At 36.8% G+C, this 23811-nt stretch overlaps 1 protein-coding gene across 8 annotated transcripts in view; it reads left to right on the top strand.

Annotated features, from left to right (window-relative positions):
- HORMAD2 (HORMA domain containing 2) overlaps nucleotides 1-23811 on the top strand; it is an 81686-nt gene that overhangs the window by 10081 nt on the left and 47794 nt on the right. For 3 of the 8 annotated variants that reach the window (XM_081122912.1, XM_081122914.1, XM_081122913.1), the window contains exons 3-8: nucleotides 59-200; nucleotides 3136-3199; nucleotides 3710-3746; nucleotides 17632-17699; nucleotides 18815-18966; nucleotides 19141-19394. In XM_081122912.1, the coding sequence (XP_080979038.1) occupies nucleotides 59-200; nucleotides 3136-3199; nucleotides 3710-3746; nucleotides 17632-17699; nucleotides 18815-18966; nucleotides 19141-19394 (717 nt within the window). Of the gene's footprint in view, nucleotides 1-58; nucleotides 201-3135; nucleotides 3200-3709; nucleotides 3747-8706; nucleotides 8728-10440; nucleotides 10468-17631; nucleotides 17700-18814; nucleotides 18967-19140; nucleotides 19674-23811 lie in introns of those variants that run through there. The other 5 variants (XM_081122908.1, XM_081122909.1, XM_081122911.1 and 2 more) reach the window with 3 other exon arrangements.

Here is a 23811-nt window from a genome sequence, read left to right as displayed (position 1 = left end):
TGATGGACCGACTATATTAAAGAATACTAATCTTTTTCATCATTGTTGTTTGTTCCAGGAAACAATTTTCCCATCCCAAATTACTAATGAGCATGAGTCATTGATAATGGTGAAGAAACTTTTTGCTACTTCTATCTCATGTATAACCTATTTAAGGGGCCTGTTTCCAGAGAGCTCTTACGGAGAACGCCATTTGGAAGGTAAAGTTTAACTAAATGGTTACTTTGGCTGTTATAGCCCTTTTCTCTATTTGGCAGGACTAAACCTTTCATTTCTCATAGAGTGTGCTAATTCCAAGTCATGGGCCAGTTCTTCAAGAACAATTTGCTAATTCATTTTCCATTTTAATTTCACTATGTTTAGTGGTTTTACTTATAGGAACCATTAGTTCCTGGCTAGATACCAAATGACAAACTGAAGAGAAAAGAATCTATGGGGACAAGCCCAATAATTCTAAACTATACCTATAAAAGCAGCAGCCAGATCAAAATCTATTTGGATGCTATGGATTTGCATCATTTTGTACCTCAATTGAATTTGTTCTTTGAATTATACTTTGGCATTGAGGAAGTTTAATGGAGCCAGGTGAAAAATTCTCCTTCCTATTAACATATATGTTAATATGCTGTAACAAATGCATACTCATGCCAAACCCATTTGTTGATTAGCATGGATATAATAGACAATTATTATTCTAATCAGCTTCGGTCCTTTCTCTCTTTTATAAAAAAATATGCTTTTATTGATTTTAGAGAGAGGAAGGGAGAGGGATAGAAACATCAATGAGAAAGAAACATCGATCAGCTGCCTCCTGCACGCCCCCTTCTGAGGATCAAGTTGCAACCCTGGCATGTGCCCTGACTGAGAATCGAACCAGTGACCTCTTGGGTCATGGGATGACGCTCAACCACTGAGCCACACTGGCTGAACACTTCTGTCCTTTCTTAATTGCCAGGTCCTCAACTTTTCTTCTGTTTGTTTGTTCGTTTCTTTCTTTCTTTTTTGTATACTTTATTTGATTTGAGAGAGAGGAGGGGAGAGAGAGAAACATTGATTTGTTGTTCCACTTATTTGTGCATTCATTGGTTGATACTTGTATGTACCCTGATCCATCCCCCAACCTTGGCATATTAGGATGATGCTCTAACCAACTGAGCTACCAGGCCAAGGTCTTTTTGTTTCTTGTGTCCTCAAACTTATGATCTCATTTTCTTATATTACAAGCTATTTCTGGCTCCTTTCATTCTGTTGAATTTTTAACAAATGTACCTAGGATTCCTCAGTTTTTCAAAATCTTATTATTTGTTTAAAAAGCTAGGTTGTGATAACAATTCAGAAAATCTTGCTGATTTATTACTAAAGTGGGAACTATCATTGGAAAAATAAATAGGCACAAAAAAACCTCTTGGGAGCACACCCACAACTTTCTTCCTTCTCAGGCCTGCATCCTTACTTTTCTCTCCTAAACTCTAAGGTCTCCGTGAGACTTGCGACCAGGAGAGCAGTGGGCAGTGGCAACTTGTCTGGGCTTATCCCCTGAACCTGTTTCCAAGGCCCCTTTACTCTGACTTTCCAGTGAGCTAACAGCAGCCCCACCTTGGCTCATTTTTTTCCCTATAACATTTCTAGAGAGCCAAAACAATCCTGCCTGGGCTCCCTCCTGTTGCTTCTTCTAGCCTAAGCCCTTTGTTGTTTCACTGTCCCCAGCTTCAATAAACATACTCTCAATAAATAAATAAATAAATAAATAAATAAATAAATAAATAAATAAATAATAAAGAGAGCTACAAGTGTCCTTGTAAGATTTTTTTAAAGAATTTATAGCATAACCCAAGGACACAGACAATGGTGTGGACTGGGGAGGAAGGTGGGGAGGTGGAAGGGCTCAATGGGGAGAAAAAGGGATATCTGTATTATTTTGAACAATAAAAAAAATCTAACTTTACTTTCAATTTCTTATATCTGTATTTAATTACATACCTTGGCCTCATTCCAGTTTAATTTTCTTAAACAATATTTGACTCTCAACATGAGCATCAATGAAGTACATATATGCTTTAAACACAAAAGCAAGATATTTGTAATTATGATAATCTCATTTGTGTTATGTCCTTTTTTAGTTTATTGGCTATAAATCTGCAATAGTGAATATGTTTATAGATAGCACATAATTAAAGTTTCTCCTTTTGTTTGGAACATAGGCTTGGAAAAAGACATGTTTGGGGTAGTTAATTGTTAAAAAACAAAATTCACCCAAGTAAATTTGAAGACCTAATTGACTTCATTTAGCAATTCATAAATTGGTCATCATCCCAACCAGCAATAAGAAGGGTACTCTGAGGGGTTGTACAAAATTGAAGCTTTTAATAGGAAGAAGGGTAGAGCAAGGAAGCTATTAAACAAAAGTGGATTATTTTGGGGCCATGACATCTTTTTGTGGAGGAAGATAACAGGAAGGGTTTTTATTGTGCAGATTGCCTCTTCTTTCTGTAATTAAGTTGACATAAGATTAACATGAGAAAAATAAATTTATTTTTGTATATACAGGAGCCCTAGACAAATATGAAAGCAAAGGCAGTCAAGCAATTAAGGCTTATATGCCATCCTGAGCTAAGCAATGGGATAAGAGCCTGGGAGTTTCAAAGAGAAGGGCAATTCACAGGAAGATAAAAGGAGCAGGTGTTTGGTAGCCAGATGTTTTCCCAGTTAATGCAGATAAGTCTATTAGATAAAAAGTTATCTCTGGTAATAACTCTCTTGCTAGGCCAGCCCCCCTATCTAAATTCTTTTAATCAGTTAAGGGAAAGGTAAAAGTTTACTTTGAGTCAGCGGGTATTGATTGCCATCAGCTCCAAATAATCCACATGCCAAAGTGTCACATTTTGGGATGTCATATTCTGCTCCCCTTCACTAGATTGTGTAAGGGTAGACTACTAAACTATAATCAAAATTGGAACTAAGCTAATTATCAATGTAGGATTTATTTTTAATATTTAGCTATTCCAAATGTTTTTACAAGCTATAAAACTAAGTTATATGAATAAAATAGATAAAGGAAATATGTTTATTTAGAATGGACAATTTTAGTACAGCAGTCATTTAGTAGATGAAAATAGACTGTTTCTATTTTTGTAGACCTCAGTTTAAAAATCCTCCGAGAAGATAAAAAATCTCCTGGGTCACTGCATATTATCAAATGGTAAGTGACTGAAATTTTGCGAAGGTTGAGCATTATTTTTATCATGGCTGAAATTACCCATAAGACTTTATTTGGTAATATCACTTTTTTAAAACAATTTGTCTTTTTTTTTTTTTAGAATTTTCTACAGATTTATAACAACTATTCAATTTAACTTTAAGATACTGATTTAGTGTTATTTTTGAAGTAAATAGACTTGTATAAAGAAAGAAAAATACCAATCAATATTTGATTACTAATAATATGCACGTCAATGTCCTGAACAGTATGAAAGCCAACAAGAAAAATAAAATGTAATTCTGTATCTCAAAATTGCTTACCTATTATTTATAAAGTTTTATCAGCATATTAAAAGATACTTGGAGTTTTAAAAATTGATTAAATGGGAAAGGTAAATTATTATTAATTTAATGCATTTCAAAGCAAAAAATAAAAATCAATTTTGTACTTGGAATATTTTTTGGCTTTGCATCTAGTTCAAATTGACATCAAACATTTATTTTTTTACAGGATTCAAGGTTGTTTTGATGCTTTGGAAAAGAGATACGTAAGAATGTTTTAACATTTGCACTAGGATCAAAGTCTCACCTTTTATCCCTTAAAAAAAAGTTTAGCCTTTATTGTGTTGTGTTTTAACGGTGTACCACTGCCTATATTTGCATTCATGAACCAGTTTCTTTTTATTTTTTGTCTTTGTTGGCCCATTGATGTCTCATTTACATCAATTAGAAATGAAACCCTCATTTTTCTCTTTTATGTACTCATATCTTTTGACCACAGAATTTCCTCTGAAGTCACTGGAAGAGATCTACAGGATGTGGGAGAGGGGAGACAAGAATCTGGCATTTAGCACATTGAGCATGTTCAAAATAGTGGCGATTCAGTTTGCAGATATGAAAGGCAAAAATGGGCTTAAATAATTCATTTTTATCCTGTGTTGGTTATTTTGTTAACTATGTTTGGTGCATATATATAGCCTGTTCCCTCAAAATAAGTAGTATTGTAGCTCAAATTTTTTAGAAATGCAGCTTGAATTTTAAGAGCATCAGATCTTTCTTGCTGCCCAAGACAGCTATGAAGGGTGTAAAAATTAGAGGCTCTAGTTCCTAGTTGAAGAGACAAGGTATATATAAATGAATTTTCTATCACTATTTCCCCCCTTTTCTCCATCTGTGTCTCCTTTTTAGTCCTCAATTTCTATTTCTTTAAGAAATCTTTAAGTGAATAAGTCTTACATTGTATTATTTAGTTGCTCACAGACATTTCCTTTTTCATTGAACAGTTATAATTTATGATTTATTCAACATTGACCTGGGGAACTGAGGGATACAAAAATAAAAAGATACAGGATTATGTACTTAAAGAGCTTATAGACCATGGCAGCAGATAAATGATATTCATATGCATGGTTGATGATCAGTTATTACACACTGGTCCAGCTGTACCTGATGTTAAAATACTCTGCATCAAGTGGTAAATAGCTGCTTCTCTGAGACCCTGAATGACCCCCAAGATCGTCTCCCTCTTACTCCACTAGTAGCTCTTTTGGGATCTCCACAGTCAGCTCCACAATCTAGCAACTAAAGGGTTAACAACCTGGCCTAGGGGAGCTTCCAGAAACCCAGCTCCAGGGCTGTTTTCATCCTTTCTGATTAGTCAGTACCTGTACCATATTGGGCTGTTAAATATTCGTATTTTCATAACCTATTTTACTATCACCTCTATCACAAGTATGAATAACCATAATACTCTTAGAAAGTAATGCATGTCAAAGGAAAAATACGGATTGTGTGCAATGGAAGTATGGAACAGGAGGGGGCAAGGGGAAAACCTTTGGGAGTAAATGACTTTTGAGTTTAGAAGGCCTTTAGTATTTGGATAAGTTGAGGGGGGGAGAGGTCATCACCGGCATACTGAAAGGTGCTCATTCATTCTCCTTCATCCATTCATTTAGCAACACTTCCTGAGTGTCCATCACTGAGGGGTAGTACAATATAGTTAAGACCTTGAATTTTGGAATCAGACGGTCTTAAGTGAATCCGAGTTTTGCCACTTGTGGATGTAAAAATGCCCAAACCTACAAACAATTTTTATAAGAGTTTATTTGATGCTCCTGAGAATAATGGTTTGCAGTTTCTTTTATACATTTGAGATTAAGGAGAGAACTAAGGAAGATTACATGAAGAGTGAAAAAACAAGATGGGGATTGGACTACAGGATAATAACATTATCTGCTCTCTAGAGGGTGGTTATTTCAAATGTTTGTTAATCCTAGATACACAAAAACAATGGACAGGGCTTGATTAAGGCAAAGATAAACCATTTACTAAAGAAGTTATAAGCCTGGAGCTTGACTATTTACCTTGACCTGCCCAGCTAGGAATTTATGATCAGATCACCCTATAAGGTTAATTTCTGTAGAACCTCTTTTTCTGTCCACACTCTTTATACCTGTGTGACCTTGGACAAGTAACCTACCTCTTGGTACCCTAGTTTCTTTACTTATAAAAAGGAGATAATAATAGAAATAGTTCTTAGGCTGAGAATTAAATGAGTAATCTGAAGCAGTGGTTTTCAAATGTTAGCTTGCATCAGAATCACCTGGAGGACTTGTTAAAACACACATTGCTAAGCTCTGCCTCAAAGTTTTTGATGTGAGAATTTACATTTTAGACAAATTCCAGGTGATGCTGAGACTAGTGGTCTAGGGATCATACTTTGAGAACCACTGACCTAAAATGTTTAGAAGACTGCCTGGCACATAATAAGCACTATGTAAGCATTCTCTTCTCTTCCTCCCTTTCTCCCTTTTTCCTTGCTTTCCTTCCTACTTCCTTCCTTCCCTTCCTGCCTTGCCCATTCTGTGCTTGACATTGTGCCTCAGTAATGGATGAGATAAAAAGGAGAGAAACATGTAATTCCTCCACTCAGGGAGGTCACAATCTAATAGAGAGTGTCACTTAAATAAATAATTGCAACATTACATGTACTAAAATAACAGCGCAGTATAAAAAGAGTATCTACTTAGTTTGATGAATTTGATTTAAATTATTACCTATGTAACTGAATCAGTCAAATTTATTGTTTTTGGAGATTAAAAGCCTGTTCTCTTAGATGGATGACTTAGACTCTTAAGTAAATAGTATTTATATTATTTTTCAGTTGTTAGTATCTTACAGCTTTTCCCACGGTGCTCTCATTTCTAGTAGGAAATAATGTTTTAAAAATAATTTTAGTAAAGTCAAGTTTGAGTATCTAGAGATCTTAAAAGATGTTCTATTGAAAGTTATGATTATTTCTAGTGAAATTTTGGGTGATTTTTAGTTTTTTTTGTACTATACAGGGTGGGGCAAAAGTAGGTTTATAGTTGTTCATAGGGAAAATAATACAATAATTAATAAATAATAATATAAGGATGAACTCTGTGTGTCAAGTACTCACAACTATAAACCTACTTTTGCCCCACCTTGTGATATACTTGGTTTCTTTAAAACAAGCATGCATATGTATTTTTAGATAGGTATTATATAAAAGACACTATATTGTACATAGCCTCCTAATTTGTCTCCTTACTCCCATTCTTAGTCCCCTACCACTCCAAACTACTGTCACAGAAACCTGAGTCTGAGTGTGTCATTCTTTTGCCAAAAAATTTTCCATGGCTTTTAAATACATTTTTATTGATTTTTTTTATAGAGAGAGGAAGGGAGAGGGATAAAGAGATAGAAACATCGATGAGAGAGAAATATCATCTATTGGCTGCCTCCTGCACACACCCCCCTACTGGGGATAGAGCCCGGAACCCAGGCATGTGCCCTGACAGGGAGTCGAGCCCATGACCTCTTGGTTCATGGGTGGATGCTCAACAACTGAGCCACACTGGCTGGGCTTCCATGGCTTTTAAAACAAAGTTCAGAATCTGTCACATGATCTACAAGGCCTGTGTGATCTAATTTCCATCTGCTTTTCCAAGACAGCACTCTCAACATTGCTTACTATGTTCAAGCTCCATAAGGAATTTAGAACATGCCAAGAGCCTTTTACTTTTCTGCATATTATTCCCTTTTGCCTGGAAAATTATCTTCACTACCCAACATCCTTTACCTGGCTAACTCCAATTTATTCTTCAGATCTCAGCCTAAATACTTACTTCCTCAGGGAGGCCTTTCCTGACAGCCCTCCTTCCCCAGCCTCGATTGTCCCTCTGTTTAATGTTCTCAAACACCCTGAGCTGTTTCTTCATAGCAATTAATACAATTGACACCTAGCTGTGTGATTTCTTTGTTTAATATTTTCTTCCCTGCTGGTCTGCATGTTCCATGATCAGGGGCCATGTCTATTATTATAATCCTCACTGAGGATATGGTGTTTTGTTGTTTTTTAAATTGATTTTTTTAAAAAATATATCTTCATTAATTTCAGAGAGAGGAAAGGAGAGGGAGAGAGAGAGATTAAAACATCAATGATGAGAGAGTCCTTGATCGAGCCCGAAACCCGGGCATGTGCCCTGACTGGGAATCGAACCCCGATCACCTGGATCCTAGGTCAGTGCTCAACTGCTGAGCCACGCCCGGCTGGGCTTAAATTGATTTTTAGAGAGAGAAGAAGGGAGAGAGAAACATCAATGTGAGAAAAACATCGATCAGTTGCCTCCCATAAGCACCTGGACCTGGGATCAAACTTGCAACCTAGGTATGTGCCCTCACCAGAATCCAACCCACAACCTTTTGGTGACTGGACGGAGCTCCAACCAACCGAGCCACCAGCCAGGGCTGGGGCCATGTCTACTTTTTAATGAATGAACTTTCATTTAAATAATTAATATAAGATAGAGTTGCACTGTATAGTCTTAAAATCAATTGTATGCAGTAACCAAAATAGCCACACAGTGTCACTAAAGTTTTAGTCCTTTGGGTGAAATAGGTGAATAATTTGTTATGAAGTTGTGGTCCTGAAATTTTGTCATTTGTATTCTAGTTTTAAAAAATTTATCATAGACTTTATTATATCTCTATCTGTATATCTATATATTCAAGCAGAGAGAATCTATTTATAGTAATGTATATATGTAGGGAGGGCAAGGGTTTTATAGATTTATATCAGACTTAAAATGTTTTACTTTAGTAGATTAGTTTCAAAAGGCACATTTTTTGGAAATATTTGTGGCATATTTAATTTTTAGTAATAATACATTATTGTTTTATATCTTTTACCTCTCAAAATATAGTACAACTTACAGAGAATAAGGATAGTTTCTTTCTTTCTTCTTTCTTCTTTTTCTTTCTATCCCTCTTCTCCCCAGCATAACCCTGGTACGTAATAGGCATTTACTTGAATGAGTGAATTATTAGGATCCCTTTTTCTTGTCTTCTGAATAATAAGTTTTTCTACTAAAATCTTTGGAACTTCTCTGAAGTCATATTTTAATTAGCTTTTAATGAAAATAAGAATAACATGGGTGCAAGAATATAAAATATAGTAACAGTAGTTCTTTTTTTCTCTTGAAGCTACACATGGCAATACTTACAGTAAGTATACATTTAAAGACCAAGTCTCTGTTTCTACTTCATTGTCTTTTGGCAAGTGAAACATTAAAACAGTACTCTCCCTTTGCTGTCTTGAATTTCTTTATCTGTCCTATGACATTTTGGAATTTTTAAAAAATAGAATCTATCAGAAGTTTTTTATTTTTTTTTAAATCCTCACATGAGGATATTTTTTAGAGACAGTGAAGCGGGGGGAGGAGAGAGAGAGGGAAAGAGTGAGACTGAGAAAAACATCAATGTGAGAGAGACACATTGATTGGTTGCCTCCCAACCGAGCCCCCACCAGGGTTGGGGATGGCGCCTGCAGCTTAAGTACGTGCCCTTGACCAGGAATCAAACCTGGGACCCTTCAGTCTGTAGGTCTACGCTCTAACCACTGAGCCAAACCGGCCAGGGCTCTATGAGAAGTTTTAAAAAAAGATCACAAATTATATATTTCTTTGGTATATTGTTGTACATGGGAAATATATCAGATATACTATCTGCTTCATCTGTTGGCTATCAGGATTTCATTTTCCTTAAAGGTATGAGAAAACTTTATTTTATTTTACAGTGGTACCTTGGTTTTCAAACATCTCCATTGACGAACATTTTGGTTTATGAAGGCCGCAGACGCAGGAGCAAATGCTTGGGTTTTCCAACACGCCTTGGAAGCTAAGGTCAAGATCCTGAGGCCTAGCTGTTGGCCCCTCAGTTTTCGGTTTTTGAACATTTCAGAACTTGAACAGTCTTCTGGAATGGATTACATTAGAAAACCGAGGTACCACTGTATTTTTTTTTTTTTTTTATATCTTTATTGATTTCAGAGAGAGGAAGGGAAAAAGAGAGAGAAACAGAAACATCATTGATGAGAGAGTCATTGATTGGCTGCCTCCTGCATGCCCCGTACTGGGGATGGAGCCCACAACCCGGGCATGTGCCCTGACCGGGAATCAAAGGGAAATCTCCTGGATCCTAGGTCAATGCTCAGCCGCTGAGCCATGCCCATTGGGAAGGATTTCATTTTTTGAGTTACTTTACAGATTGAAGTTTTGTAGAGTTTTCTGAATTTTTATATACTTCTGGGTATAGCATGGTGAATGTTATTAAGAATAGGAAGAAAATGAAGAGATACTATTGAGAGTCTTAGATATAAGATTTATTTAAAAATTGTAAACCGTAACAAATTATTTAGAATTTATTTGTAGTGCAGTCACAGTACAGTGGTACCTCGGTTTTCTAATGTAATCCATTCCGGAAGACCGTTTGGGTTCTGAAATGTTTGAAAACCGAAAACCAAGGGATCAAGAGACGACATCTGGGCCTCAGGATCTTGCACTCAGCAGAAGCCGTGGGGCATGTTTGACTTCTGAGGCGTGTTCAAAAACCCAAGCATTGACTTCTGGGTTTAGGGCGTTCGTAAACCAAAATGTTCGTCAACAGAGACATTCGAAAACCGAGGTACCACTGTAATCATAAATACCTGGTTATCAATTTTCTTATAGTCAGTGTTTACAGAGTACTCTAAAGACAGAATGAGCTTATTCTATTTCTAGCTTGCACTGTATATCTTAAGATATCTGTCATCTATCATCTATCTATCTCTGTACTCAACTAATACAGCACAAATTGAACTCTTCACATAGAACATGTATTCTGTGAGGAGTAATCTAGTGTCTTTCAGAAATTAAATGCTGTTTATTTTTCCTTAAACAGCTTTACTCAAATCCCAAGGAACCTGAGGTAAGAACAAACATAAAGATGGGTAGCATATGTACATTATATTTAAATATGTTTACCTAAATTGAAGCCATAGATTATGTCACTAGACTACGAGCAAAGTAATTTGTAGTGAGCTCTTTCAGTGTGTTTTATTATAAACTTCACCAATTCTTTATGAGATTTAAAAAACTACTTAGAAGCATCGCAAAATAAGCATCAAGTAGAACTGAGCTTATTCCCTAGCATGTTAACATTAAGAATCTCTGCTTGTATAAAAATCACACTTTATTATTTATTTTAACTGACTCTGGATCCTTTCTGGTTGTGGCCTTTTGGAAGATATGGCGTAATTCTAAACTCCCCCCCCCCAACTAAATTCTCCCCTTTTTTACTTTCTCATAGATTTTTAGAGCTTTACCTCTGTTTCTTTCTCTAAATTTCTTCCCTCCACTTATTGAGTTCTACTCATCCTCAAGGCCAACTTATGACCAAATATTTTATGAAAGCCTCTTTGCCTATTCTGTTCCCACTAATTTCTTCCTTTTCTATATTACGTTTTCATCAGGACCCCACAATTTAACACTGTCAATGGATTCATGTAGATTACTTTATCTTCCCAACCAGATTGTGAATTCTTGAGGATAAGAGTCTTGTCTTGTTTTCTGTCTCCCAAAGGGAATATTATAGCCTTGGATGTGTCATGGTTACTTGTGCTGCTTTGAATGGGAACTGTAGTGGTGGCCTAGAAATGGAGGGAGAAGCCGTTTGTTCTTCTTCTCTATTTTCTTTCTATCTTCCTTTCTGGTTCCTTTTCCTTTTTTCTTGCTTTCAATCTTCCTTCTCTAAGCCAATGGATTTAGCCTAATTAGTGGCATTCAAGACTAAATTAAGCATTTTTAGTCTTTAAGATCCTTTCTTGGCAAGATTATAACAGCTGTTTGAACAAGGTGGAAGAAAACTGGAACAGGCAGCCGGGTAACAATTCCTTAAGGCCAAACTACCTCTTTATCTTGTGTAATTTCAAAATGCTCTTTTTCTCTCTAGCTTTAATGGGAAGTTTCCCAAACTAAACCCTCCTGATAAATTGTTAATAAATTGGTCACTTCCTTAGTGCAATAAATTATTATGTTTTCTTATGCATGCAAAACTTTTACTCTGAAATCAGTGGTTTTGAGGTAGTGAAATGCATAGCAAATTGGGCTTAACTACAGAAAAATCTTACAGAGTGGGAAGAGAGCTATTAAATTCGCTTTGCTACACACAATATATACATATAACAGTGAAGTTAAGAAACAAAAGCTTATTACATGATAAGTTCTGAGCTATCATTTATGATCCAGAAAAAATATTTTGAATGCTTATAAATTCTTCCCTGTAGCGATGATCCCTAACCTCTCTGTGTTCATGGCACACACTGAGTATTAGAAAGTTTGGTGGCATAATTGAGGGTATTAAAAGACTCAAAATGCCCTGGCCAGTGTGACTCAGTTGGTTGGAGTGTCATATTAGACATGGAAAGGTTGTGGGTTCTATCTCTGGTCAGGGCATGCATGGGAGGCAACTGATCGATGTTTCTCTCTCACATCAATGTTTCTCTCTCTCTCCCTTCCCCTCTCCCTAAAATTAATAAAAACATATCCTCAGTGAGGATTAAAAAAAAAAAGACTCAAAAGGACACCCAACAAGTCAGCAATAATTACAGTATAACTATGGTATAATAATGCTCATAGTGCCTGGAAGTATCCTTGGAGTTACACTGTTTTATGGTTGCTGTTAACATCAAGTCAGTAATAGAACTATTTACCTCACTAGTCTCATTCTTTTATATACTCACAAAACAACATTCTCACATAAGCACAGTCTTTCTTTGGCATTTGTCTGATATTGTGCCATGTTTCTTGACTCATATTTGTAGAACTGAATCCTCCCTTAAACAATAACAATATTAATATTTACCTGAAGTAAAATACATTTTACACATGGATTAAAATTTGCTGCATGCCTATGAAGAGTCTGTCATGGTACAAGAGTTGAGAACCTCTGTCTTAGATAAAGTATGCTTACTCAGTCCAGAGGCCAACAAGAGTTTTGAGCATTGCACAAAGTTGTGGCACTTCTGCACTTAAGTTTTAAGATGAACTGACAAAAGTCACTAAAGTAGTAAAGAGGGATAGTGTAGCTTTTCCACAGACACACACTACAAAATGTGTAGAGGGTATTAATAAGAAGTTTAGCCAAAATGTAAATATGTTAAGGAAAGATTTATACAACTCAGTGCATGATAGACCCATAAAGAATATGTGAATATTGTGAGGATATAATTCTTACTGTTCCACAGCCTATTCCTTTGTGCCTATTGGATGTGGTTCAACACCCACTATTAAAGAGCTTTTGAAAAAAAAAAAATGTTTTTATTGATTTTAGAAAGAGGGGGAGGGAGAGGGAGAGAGATAGAAACATTGATGAGAGAGAAACATCAACATCGATTGGCTGCCTCATGCTCGCCCCCTGCTGGAGACTGAGCCAGTAACTCGGGCATGTGCCCTGACTGGGAATCTAACTGAACCTGCTACCTCCTGGGTGCATGGGTCTAAGCTCAACCACTGAGCCACACTGCCAGGCTCAACACTCACTTTTAATAGGCTGCTTCAGGAACTGAACTTTGGTGGTTCCTGTTTCTAGCCACAGTATGCTTTTAGAGACTTTGTTTAAAAACATTTTTTTAATCCTGTTGAAATTCTAATTGAGTATCAGCTCTATCCTGGCTGAATATTTCTTCATTCAGCGAATATTAATTGGGTTCTCTTTACGTGCTTAGCAATGTCCAAGGTGTAAAAACACAGGAGTTAATGGGATAGACAAGGTACCTGCTCTCTGGAAGCTTAATTCTAATGAGGGACTATAAATAATAAACAAGTAAACAAAATTAGCAAGTCAATTTTGGGTAGTCATAACGCTATGAAAACAATAAAAGAAGGTGGTATGCTGGAGAGTGCTGAAGTGGGGGATAGAGGAGAAAGGACAGGAGGACAGTCCGTGGAAGGGCTCTCTCAGGGGCCACTGTTTGAACCGAGACTGAATGACCAAGGCATCAGCCTATGCTTGTTAACATTACAGGTGCTGGAGTCAAATCCCAGCTCTACTACTTGACTGTCTTCACCTGGGATAATACCTACCTCAGTGTTGGTCAAATAAGAATGAAGAGATGGAGAGAACTTAGAGTAGTGCCCAAGTATTATCATTATCATCAACTGAAGACAACATGTTCCAGAGTACAGCTGTGCAAAGGTCCTAAGGCAGGAAGATTTTGTGTGTGCTTGTGGACAGAGAGGGTGTCCTGAGCCTGGAACTTAGTGGGAGGGAAAGAAGCAGGAGATAAGATCAGAGAGGTAGGGGACAGATGAGTAAGGCCTTGTGGACCAGAATAAATTTTGGTTTTATTCTAAGGGCAGTGGGAAACCATTGGGAGTTTTAAGCAAAGGAGTATCATTGTCTGATTTGTAATTTCAAGAACTCTTTTTGGTGATAAACAGAAAATGAATTATAGGAGGAGGAGTTTGGAAGCAAGCAGATCAAATAGAGATGGTGGTGGCTTGGATAGGGTGAGAGCAGTGGAGATGAGAGAATCAGGTAGAAGGGATATGTTGTGGCAATAGGTCTGAAAAGATCTATTTTTGTGAACAGATAAGAATGTGGAGGGAGAAGGAAAGTCTGGATATGTTGCTATTGCTTTGGTCTGTATAGATATATTCAATGTGATTTATAGAAGTCATTGATAAGCAGTTTAAAGGGTCATCTTTATTAGGCAACTCAGTAATCTAAAAATCAGAACATTTTTATGAAGCGTTAAGAAGAGACTAGTGCCTGCTGTAAATATACCTCCCTTGATCAGTCAGACTGAAGTCATTAAGGATTAGCATCTTCTGTAAAACAATTATAAACATAAATCTTTTTTAAAAATATATTTAGTGATTTCAGAGAGAGGAAAGGAGAGGGAGGGAGAGAGATAGAAACATCAATGATAAAAGAGTCATTGATAGGCCGCTTCCTGCACGCCACGCCCCCACTGGGGATTGGGCCTGCAACCCGGGCACGTGCCCTGACCAGGAATTGAACCCCGATCACCTGGATCCTAGGTCAACACTCAACTGCTGAGCCACACCCGGCCGGGCAACATAAGTCTTTTATTAGTTGCTTTGGGGACCAAATAATAAACTGTTAAAATTATCATTTAATAAATAATCTATTCTATTTTTTTAAAATAATACACCTTTATTGATTTCAGAGAGAGGAAGACAGAGGGAGAGAGAGAGATAGAAACATCAATGATGAGAGAGTCATCATTGATCAGCTGCCTCCTGCACGCCCCCGACTGGGGATCGAGCCCACACCCTGGGCATGTGTCCTGACCGGGAATGAAACCAGAAATCTCCTAGATCCTAGGTCGATGCTCAACTGCTCAGCCACGCCCAGCTGGGCAAAGGATCTATTCTTGAAACAATTTAAAAAATGAAAGGTAGCTCAAAGAATCAAAGCTAGAGTGGTTGAGAAACATGGGCAGGCAGGAAGAATAGGCATTGTTTGCTTGACAGGGCAATTACACTCAGCATTAGCAAGAGAGGATGCCTTGAAACTAGCCTGTCTGAAGTGAAGCTGTTGGTGTAAGCACCTCTAGTTTCACATACCTCTCCTACTGTACAGTGCTCCCTCGATATCCTGGGGGGTGGGGTGGTTCCGGGACCCCTGTGGATACCAAAAGCTTTGGATGCTCAAGTTGTCATATAAAGTGGTGTGGTATTTGCATATAACCTACGCACATCCTCCCGTATACTTTAAATCATGTAGATTACTTGTAGTACCTAATACAATGTAAGTGCTCTGTAAATAATTGTTATACTGTATTGTTTAGGGAATAATGACAAGAAAAAAAGTCTGTACATGTTCAGTACAGATGCAACCCTCATAGGCCTAACAACATTGTGCACGTCAGCAACCGCGTAACATATTTTTTCCCGAATATTTTTGATCCTTGGTTTGTTGAATCTGAAGGTGTGGAAATTGCAGATACACAGGGTCTACTATACTTACAAAACAGCCTTCTGAACTTGGTTGGATTTTTCGAGTACACTGTCTTGCTAGAAAAAGACTTTTTCTTTTTTAAAATTAACTCCATTAAAAATCAATGTTCTTTGGAATTTAAGCAGATGAGCTAATTTCCCTAGGACCTGATAATTTGTGATTAATGGGATACCAAATCTTGTAACAGAGAAAAGTAACAAAAACATTAGACTTTTTCTGATCAATCTAACATCCTCATTCCCACATTGCCAAGGAACAAATAGTGAAACAGATGAATGAAGGGAATTTTTTGTGTTCTGACTTAACTCATACCCTTTTCCTGTGTTTAATACCTTCTCCAGCTTTGTGGACACACTACACTAACTGGGCCAAATGTTTGCTTCAACTACTAGACAATTATTTTATTTTCAATGGAGTATATTTCTCGTGAGGAAACTTGCCCCCCTTTTTTATTTCTAGCTTTCTTAACAATGAGGGGAGAAGATAGTGGTAGTACCTAGTTTTTAGTGCAGGATGAAAAAAACAAGACCTGAAATCATAGGTCCTAGTTCCTTTTCTAATTTTTCCACTTTTCCTATTGCCATTCTAGTCTTCTCTGAATTACTGCAGTAATTGCTCTTAATTGTTCTCATGGTTTCCACTTCTTTCTTTCTACACTCTTAAAATAGCCAGGGTGATCTTTAAAAATGTAAATCACTCCCATATTTAAAAACCTTCAATGGACTTGGGTTCACTTAGAATAAAATCTAAACCCCTTACCATGGCTGACAAGCCCCCAAACTTCCTCTACAATCTCATCGCCTGCACTCTCCCCCTTACTCACGCATTGCCAGCCACTCGGCCTCCTCTCTGATCCTGGAAGAGGCTTTCTTTCTTACTTTAGAGACTTTGTATTGCTGTTACTTCTGCCTGAGACACCCCATCCTCCCCCAGGTCTGCACATGACTGACCCCTCTTGTCACTGAGGCTCAGTTCAAACAGGACCTCTTTAGTGAGGCCTTCCTTGGCCCTTTCAAACCAAATCAGCACCTCTCCCCTTCGTTACTATCTGTCACAGCTTCATATTACTATTACAGCTTCATATTACTATTATAGCTTCATTACTATTCTGTTCACAGCACTTATTACTATCTGAAATTATTTTGTTTACCTATTTATTTTAAAAAGCCTATTTATTTATTTATTTATTTATTTATTTATTTATAAATACATTTTTATTGATTTCAGAGAGAGAGAGAGGGAAAGGGAGAGAGAGATAGAAACATCAGTTATGAGAGAGTTGTCATTGATCGGCTGCCTCCTGCATGCCCCCTGCTGGGGATCGAGCCCACAACCCCTGCCATGTGCCCTGGCTGGGAATCGAACCTTGGTCTCCTGGGTCATAGGTTGATGCTCAACCGCTGAGCCACTCCAGCTGGGCTGTTTACCTATTTATTCACTATCTCTCCCACAAGGCTGTATATTCTAGAAAAACAGGAACCTTTTCTATCATGTTCACCACTGTCACTCCAGTGCCTGACACAAAGTTCAGTAAATATCTGTTACATAACTAAGTGGTTTCTCAACTGGTTCCACTGTCATTTACCTATGCTGGGTCACATACTTGTCTTTGTGCCTTAGTTTTTCCAGCTTTAAAATGGTAACATAGAATTTGCCATCTAACTCATTTTTAGCATGGAGGAAAAAGTTTGTTTTTTCTATATCTGCAAATATTATTCCTGAATAATGTAATGCTATGAAACAAACAGGTAAGTAGGAAGTATAGTAGATACACAATGAAAATGGTCCTTATCTAGTATCAGATAAGATTCTGGATTTCTCTTTTAATATATTTTTAATTTTTCAATTACAGTTTACAGTTGATATTATTATATATTAGTTTGAGGTGTATAGCATAGTGGTTAGACAATCATATACTTTACAAAGTGTTCCCCCAATATTTCCAGTACCCACCTGGCACTGTACATAGTTATTACAATATTATTAACTGTATTTCCTGTGCTGTACTTTACATTCCATTGACTATTTTGTAACTACCAATCTGTACTTCTCAAAGGATTTCTTTTTAAAAGAAATTTGTTTCTCTATTCCCTTTGATGTTTCTAGAAAGTGACTGAGATATACCAGTTCAAATTCAAATACACAAAAGAAGGAGTCACTATGGATTTTGACAGGTAGAATCTAATTGTTTAATGAATGCGAGATATATATATACATATGATTGGGGTAAACATAAGCCTCTTGAGGCCAGAGGTAGGCCTCATAGTTCCTTTGTAATTTTCCCAACAATCCTACAAAAAACACCACCACTGCTATAAAAAGGGATTGTAATAATTGTTTAAATTTCTGGTGGGAATAGGGGCTTCCTTTGCTTCTTTCCTCTTTTTCTCATAGGTGATGTTATTAGGGTCTAAAAGCAGTTACGTTTAGTGGTTAGAGTTCCAATTCCTAAGGCAGAAAGATCTAGCTTGGAACCCCAGCTCTGACTATTACTGGTTATATAACTTTGGACAGATTACTCAATCTCCCTAAATTAGTATTCTCATCTGCACAGTGGAGTTAATAATATAGTATCTACTTCATATGGTTGTTGTGATTATTAAGTCATAACACATATATTAAGCTTTGGCCATGCCTGGCACATAATAAACACTCAGTAAATGGTACCTAGTGGTAGTGGTGGTGATGGTGGTGGTCCTTGAAGGCAATGGTGGTTGGTAGACAGCACAGCAGTAGAAATTACATTAATGAGGCTGTCTACATGGTGTTGACTGAAGAACTCCAAAGGCTCTGTCTATCCACTAAACCAAAATTTCTCCATTGCTATGCCAAAATATTGATCCTCTTTGCCCTCGATATAGCCAAAACAAACCTGCTTTTAGACCCTAACATCACCTGAAACCCCTGAACTATTTGCTTATAGACACAATCATTCTCATCTGCTTGTCTCAGTATGTCATGCAAATATAGTTTTCTATGTATGTCAAGTCTCTTATTTCCAAATCCATTGTTCCCACTATTATAACGTGGTTATTTGTAAATCAAATTTTAAAAAATCAGGTCATATTTAAAATACCTTAAGGGAACTTGCTGTGTAAGAAATCCTTTTTATATACACTGCAAAACGAACAATCTCTCCTCTAATATACATTCTAAAAAGAGTTTCAAGAGTGTCCTGATGTTTAATTTATATTTATTTGATCTTACAGTAAAAGGTTTTGTTGTTTTTAAATATATTTTTGATATTGTATATGGTTGAAAAGTATGCTGTTTTTCTATGTGGTTATAGCAGTAGTACAAGCATTGGAAGTGGGACAAAGAGTGAACATATTAAGAAAGCCAGTATTCTACTCCTCCGTAAATTGTATATACTGATGCAGAACCTTGGACCTCTTCCTAATGATGTTATACTTACTATGAAACTCCACTACTATAATGCAGGTAGGTGGAGACTTGTAGTCAAATTCCTTCTTAAATGTTGAAGTAGTATTTTATGTAATTAGAAGGATTTTGTAAGCATCAGAAACAGATGTTGGTTGTTACACATGAAAGATTAACCTGATTTGTTCTGTTGAAACTCAGTTTTCTTGGTTTTCCACACCTTTTATTTTGCAGTGACCCCACATGATTATCAGCCCCCTGGTTTTAAACAAGGGGTAAACTCACACATCCTGCTGTTTGAGGGGGAGCCAGTAAACCTGCAAGTGGGTGTGGTCTCAACTGGCTTTCATAGCATGAAAGTAAAAGTCATAACTGAGGCCACCAGAGTGTCCGATTTGGAGGATAATCTCTTTCTGGAGAACAGCATTACTGAGATTGCCCATCAGGGCCTGGACTGCGATGAGGAAGAAGAGGAATGCAACCATCAAGTAAGGCAAAGCTTTAGTGAGCCTTCATGCTTCAGTTAAACACAGTTGACATTTTTCAATTACTATACAGGTCATATCACAGTAACAGGGTCTAATGGAGTGTTCCAGGTATGAAAAATGAAATAAAACTGCCCCCTAACCTTAAGAAGTATTTATTCTAAAAAAAAAAGTACTGTCTTCAAGAAGGAAATATACTTTGTTAGATAAAATTGTCCATGACTAGGAAAAGAAAAAGACTTTCCAATGTATTTCTTTTATAAAAGATACCCATGAATTTAGAAAATTTTGGATTTTCTGTCTTTCATTTATAAGTAATACAGTGGTACCTTGGTTTTCAAACATCTCCGTTGATGAACACTTTGATTTACGAAAGCCGTAAACCTGGAAGTAAATGCTTCGGTTTTTGAACACGCCTCGGAAGTCGAACAGGCCATACGGCTTCCACTGAGGGCAAGATCCTGAGGCTTAACTGTTGGTTGTTGATCCCTCTGTTTCCAGTTTTCGAACGTTTCAGAACTGGAACGGTCTTCCTGAAAGAATTACATTAGAAAACCGAGGTACTACTGTAAACGTATTCAAAAAGAATCTGGAGGCTTTGCTAGAAATAAATGGTAGAGATTTATTCAAGGGTCTTAGAATTTGCAAACTGAAAACACAGCTAGGTAAAAACATCAAAGTGTTCCAAAGAGAAGGGAAAGTTAAAGGTTGATATGGCAAAAAATACATTCTTGAGAATTATCAGTCCTGCATTCTTGGTCCTAGCATTGATCCAGGACAGTTATCAATCAGATGCAGGCAGTTAGGATGTTGGATGCTGGGTGGTTCAAAAGATGAGTGCCAGGAAGTCTGGTCACATCCCACTGGTCTAGATAATGGATGTCAGGTGGATGTATACATGAGTCCTTTATGGGATAATCAGTGCCCTGGATACGTGAGTCCTTCAGGAGATAATTAGAGGGTTACCTGGAGGTTCAGATGTATATCTGGACCTGGAAAGTTCAAAAAAGTTTAAGTTTTGAGGGTAGTTATTACAAGAATGGTGTCTTTCCTCATGTCTCAACTTTCATAATGTTAATAACTTTAGCAGCTTGGTTAAAGTAATTCCATTTTATATATTCCCTGTCTTCACTCTTTCCTCAGTTGTTTTTGGGATTAAAAATATATTCTAAGTGTTTATTCAGATTCACTGGAAGTACAAATAAGTTCTTGATTACTGGGGAAATTGGGTGGGAGGGGGTTGGGAGAGAAAAATTTATGGATAAACTCAAGTCACAGTGAAAACAAAATGATAGTCAACTCTTGATTATGTAAGAGAGACAAGCTTTGGATCTAGATCTTTAAGGGAAGCCAGGGGACTGTGGTAGGAGCTACTGGAACCAAACAGGCAGAGTTCTGGGCCCTTTACCTTCCTGCTTTCTTCAGGAGAGGCTTTGAGTTGAGTATTTGCTAATACCCCACTGTGTTCTAGGTAAATCCACACTCCGTTGTCTGGATAATAAAGTTTACTGAATGCCAACATTGTATTAGAAGGGTTCTCAGTTAGATATAAAGAATTTTCAGATGCCTAGTAGAAAGAGATGCTATAAAATCTTTTTAGGGACTATTTTAAAATAAGGATGCTAATTTATTTGCTTGAGATAGTTTGAGTCCTACTTAAAGATAGATGGTTATGGTAGGTAACCTTTGAAGGTTCCTGTTGGTTCTTTAACTGTGTATTATGTTTAGTCCATTGAAAAGAGTCTTAATTTAGTTAATATAAATAACCAAACAACAGGATTTTTTTTCACTTTTAGTTAAGTATTTTTGCAATGTTATATACGATAATGGCTTTAGATTTTGATGCAATTGTCTTCTGATTCTACTCAAGGGAGAAACAGGTAACATAGGTTGGTTTAAAAAATAAAGGTTAAGAAGAGATTGAGCATGTATCAACTGGATTTTTATCTTTTAAAATTAAGAATTTTTTTTTTTTTTTTACACCAACTGACAACTTGAGAATGAATAGTTCAATTGCTAGATTAAATAAGACACGATAACACTTTCCAAGCATCCATTTAGTAGGAGCCATATACAGCTGACTCTTGAACAACAGGGGTTTGAACTACACGGGTCTACTTACATGCAATTTTTTTCAATAAATATTTGTATTGTTTTCTTTTTTCTTCCTCTTCTTGTTTTTATGCACCTGGGGGAAGAAGGGGGAGAAAGGCTCTGGCATGCTACAGAGAGAGCATGTGCCGAGGAAAGAAGGAGTCGGCAAAAGGCACGGGTGTGCTCAATAGGGAGAGACGCCAATACCTGTACTGTTTTTGATCTACCCTTGGGAGTCCGTGGATATAGAGGACCAACTGTATGCATTGATTTACAGCATTTTATATAGGGGATTTGAGCATCTGTGGATTTTGGTATTTGTGGAGGGGTCCTGGAATGAATTCCTCATGGATACTGAGGGGCAACTTACATTTGGGGGGAGTCAAAAGTTATACTGGGATTTTTCAACTGTGTGGGGGTCAGCACCCCTGACTCCAGCGTTGTTCAAGGGTCAACTGTATACAAAGATGGGGACTTTGTGATAAGCTCAGTCAATTCAAATTCCTCTCTCAGTTCTCCAATCAAATCACACAAGGGAATAATTTAGTAAGTCTAGTGAAGCTTACTGACACTTTCCCACTAAGAATTCTGTTGTTCCTTCATGGAATACACATACACACACACATTCATATGTAGAACCCTTTATTGTTTTAAAAATTATTTTACAGTATTTTTAAATGTATCATGCATATAGCAGGGTATATATAAATAGTATGGACAGTTTAAAGAATAGTGAGAACATCCATATACCCTCCATTCTGGCTGAGAAGTAGAACATTGTCACTACGTTAGAAGCCACCATGTGACCTTTCCTCATTGGACCTTCCCCTTTTCCTCCAAAGGTAATTGCTCTACTAAATTCTGTGATAACCCTTCCCTTACTCTTCTTTATGGTTTTACCATCTCTATCTGCTTGTTTAAAATTTTTATACAAATGTAATCATACTTTAGGTATTTTCTGATTTGCATCTTTTCCTTGACCATCAAAAATGAGATTTATTCATTGTATGTGGTTGTTGACTCATTTTCACAGCTGTAGAATAATCTATCTATTCTTAATATACATTCTTTCTTTTTAATCGTTATAAACATTCATGTACACACCTCCTGGTACACATGTGCAAGAGTGTCTCTAGGGAATATACCAAAGAGTCAAAGAGTCCTAGGGCTTGCAGATTTTCAACTTTATTAAATAATACAAAACTGTTTTCCAAAATGTTTGTACCAATTGATACTCCACCAACAGTGGAGGAGAATACTCTACATTCTTGTCAACACTTAATATTATCAGAGTTAATTTTTCTACCTATCTACCAGATGTGAAATGGTAATATGACATAGCTTTGATTTGCATTTCCCTGATTTTTACCGAGTTCGAGCATCTTTTCATGTATATTGGCCATTCTGATTTTCTTTCATATAAAATAACTCTTCAAGTCTTTCATGCATCTTTCTGTTAGGTTATTTACCTTTTCCTCATTGATTTTAAACATGCATTCTACATAATAATTCCTTTTTACTTATTTATGTCACTTTTTTTTCAGGTTTGTGGCATATCTTTCAATTTTCTTTAAGATGTCTTTTGCTAAAGAGTTCTTAATTTTAATGTAGTCAAGTCTTTTCCTGTAATATGTACTTTTGAATATTCTTAAGAAACCTTCTTTACCTGAGGTCATTTATAATATTCTCCTACATTTTACTCTAAAATATTTTTATTTTTACATTTAGGTTTTTATCCCACTTGGAGTTTATTTTTATTTGTGGTGTGAGGTAGACCAGACCCCTTAACATTTTTTAATCCAAGTATAATATATACACAGAAAAGTACACACATCATAATGATACAGCTCAATAAATATTTACAAAATGAACACCAGGGCTGATGTGAGGGTGAGGCAAACAAGGTGAGAGTGAGTGCCTCCTGAAATTTTGCTCCCTAGGTATCTTGTTTCCCTCACTCTTGCCACTGCCCTATGGAGTAAACATGTTTAAATCAGCACCTAGATTAAGAAACAAAATACTAGCAGCACCCCCCCCCCCCGAAAACCCAGTCTTATTTTGTAGTCATTGTTCCACTCAACAAAAATATCTCTATCCTGACTTCTATTAGCATAGATTAGTTTCTCTTGTTTTTATTTTACAGATATAGAATCATAGAGTATGAACCATTTTTTCACTCAACATTATGTTGTGATATTTATCCACAGTTCTGTAGAGCATTCTCACTATCCATCTAGGTTTGTGGTGTTTGTTTTTAATCCTCACCTGAGGATATTTTTTCCATTGCTTTACAAAGAGAGTAGAAAGGAGAGAGGTTGGGAGGGTG

The sequence above is a fragment of the Miniopterus schreibersii genome (genome assembly GCF_964146895.1).
Source record: "Miniopterus schreibersii genome assembly, chromosome: 20".
Taxonomy (NCBI): Eukaryota; Metazoa; Chordata; class Mammalia; order Chiroptera; family Miniopteridae; genus Miniopterus; species Miniopterus schreibersii.
This window is presented reverse-complemented; position numbering and strand designations above follow the sequence as displayed.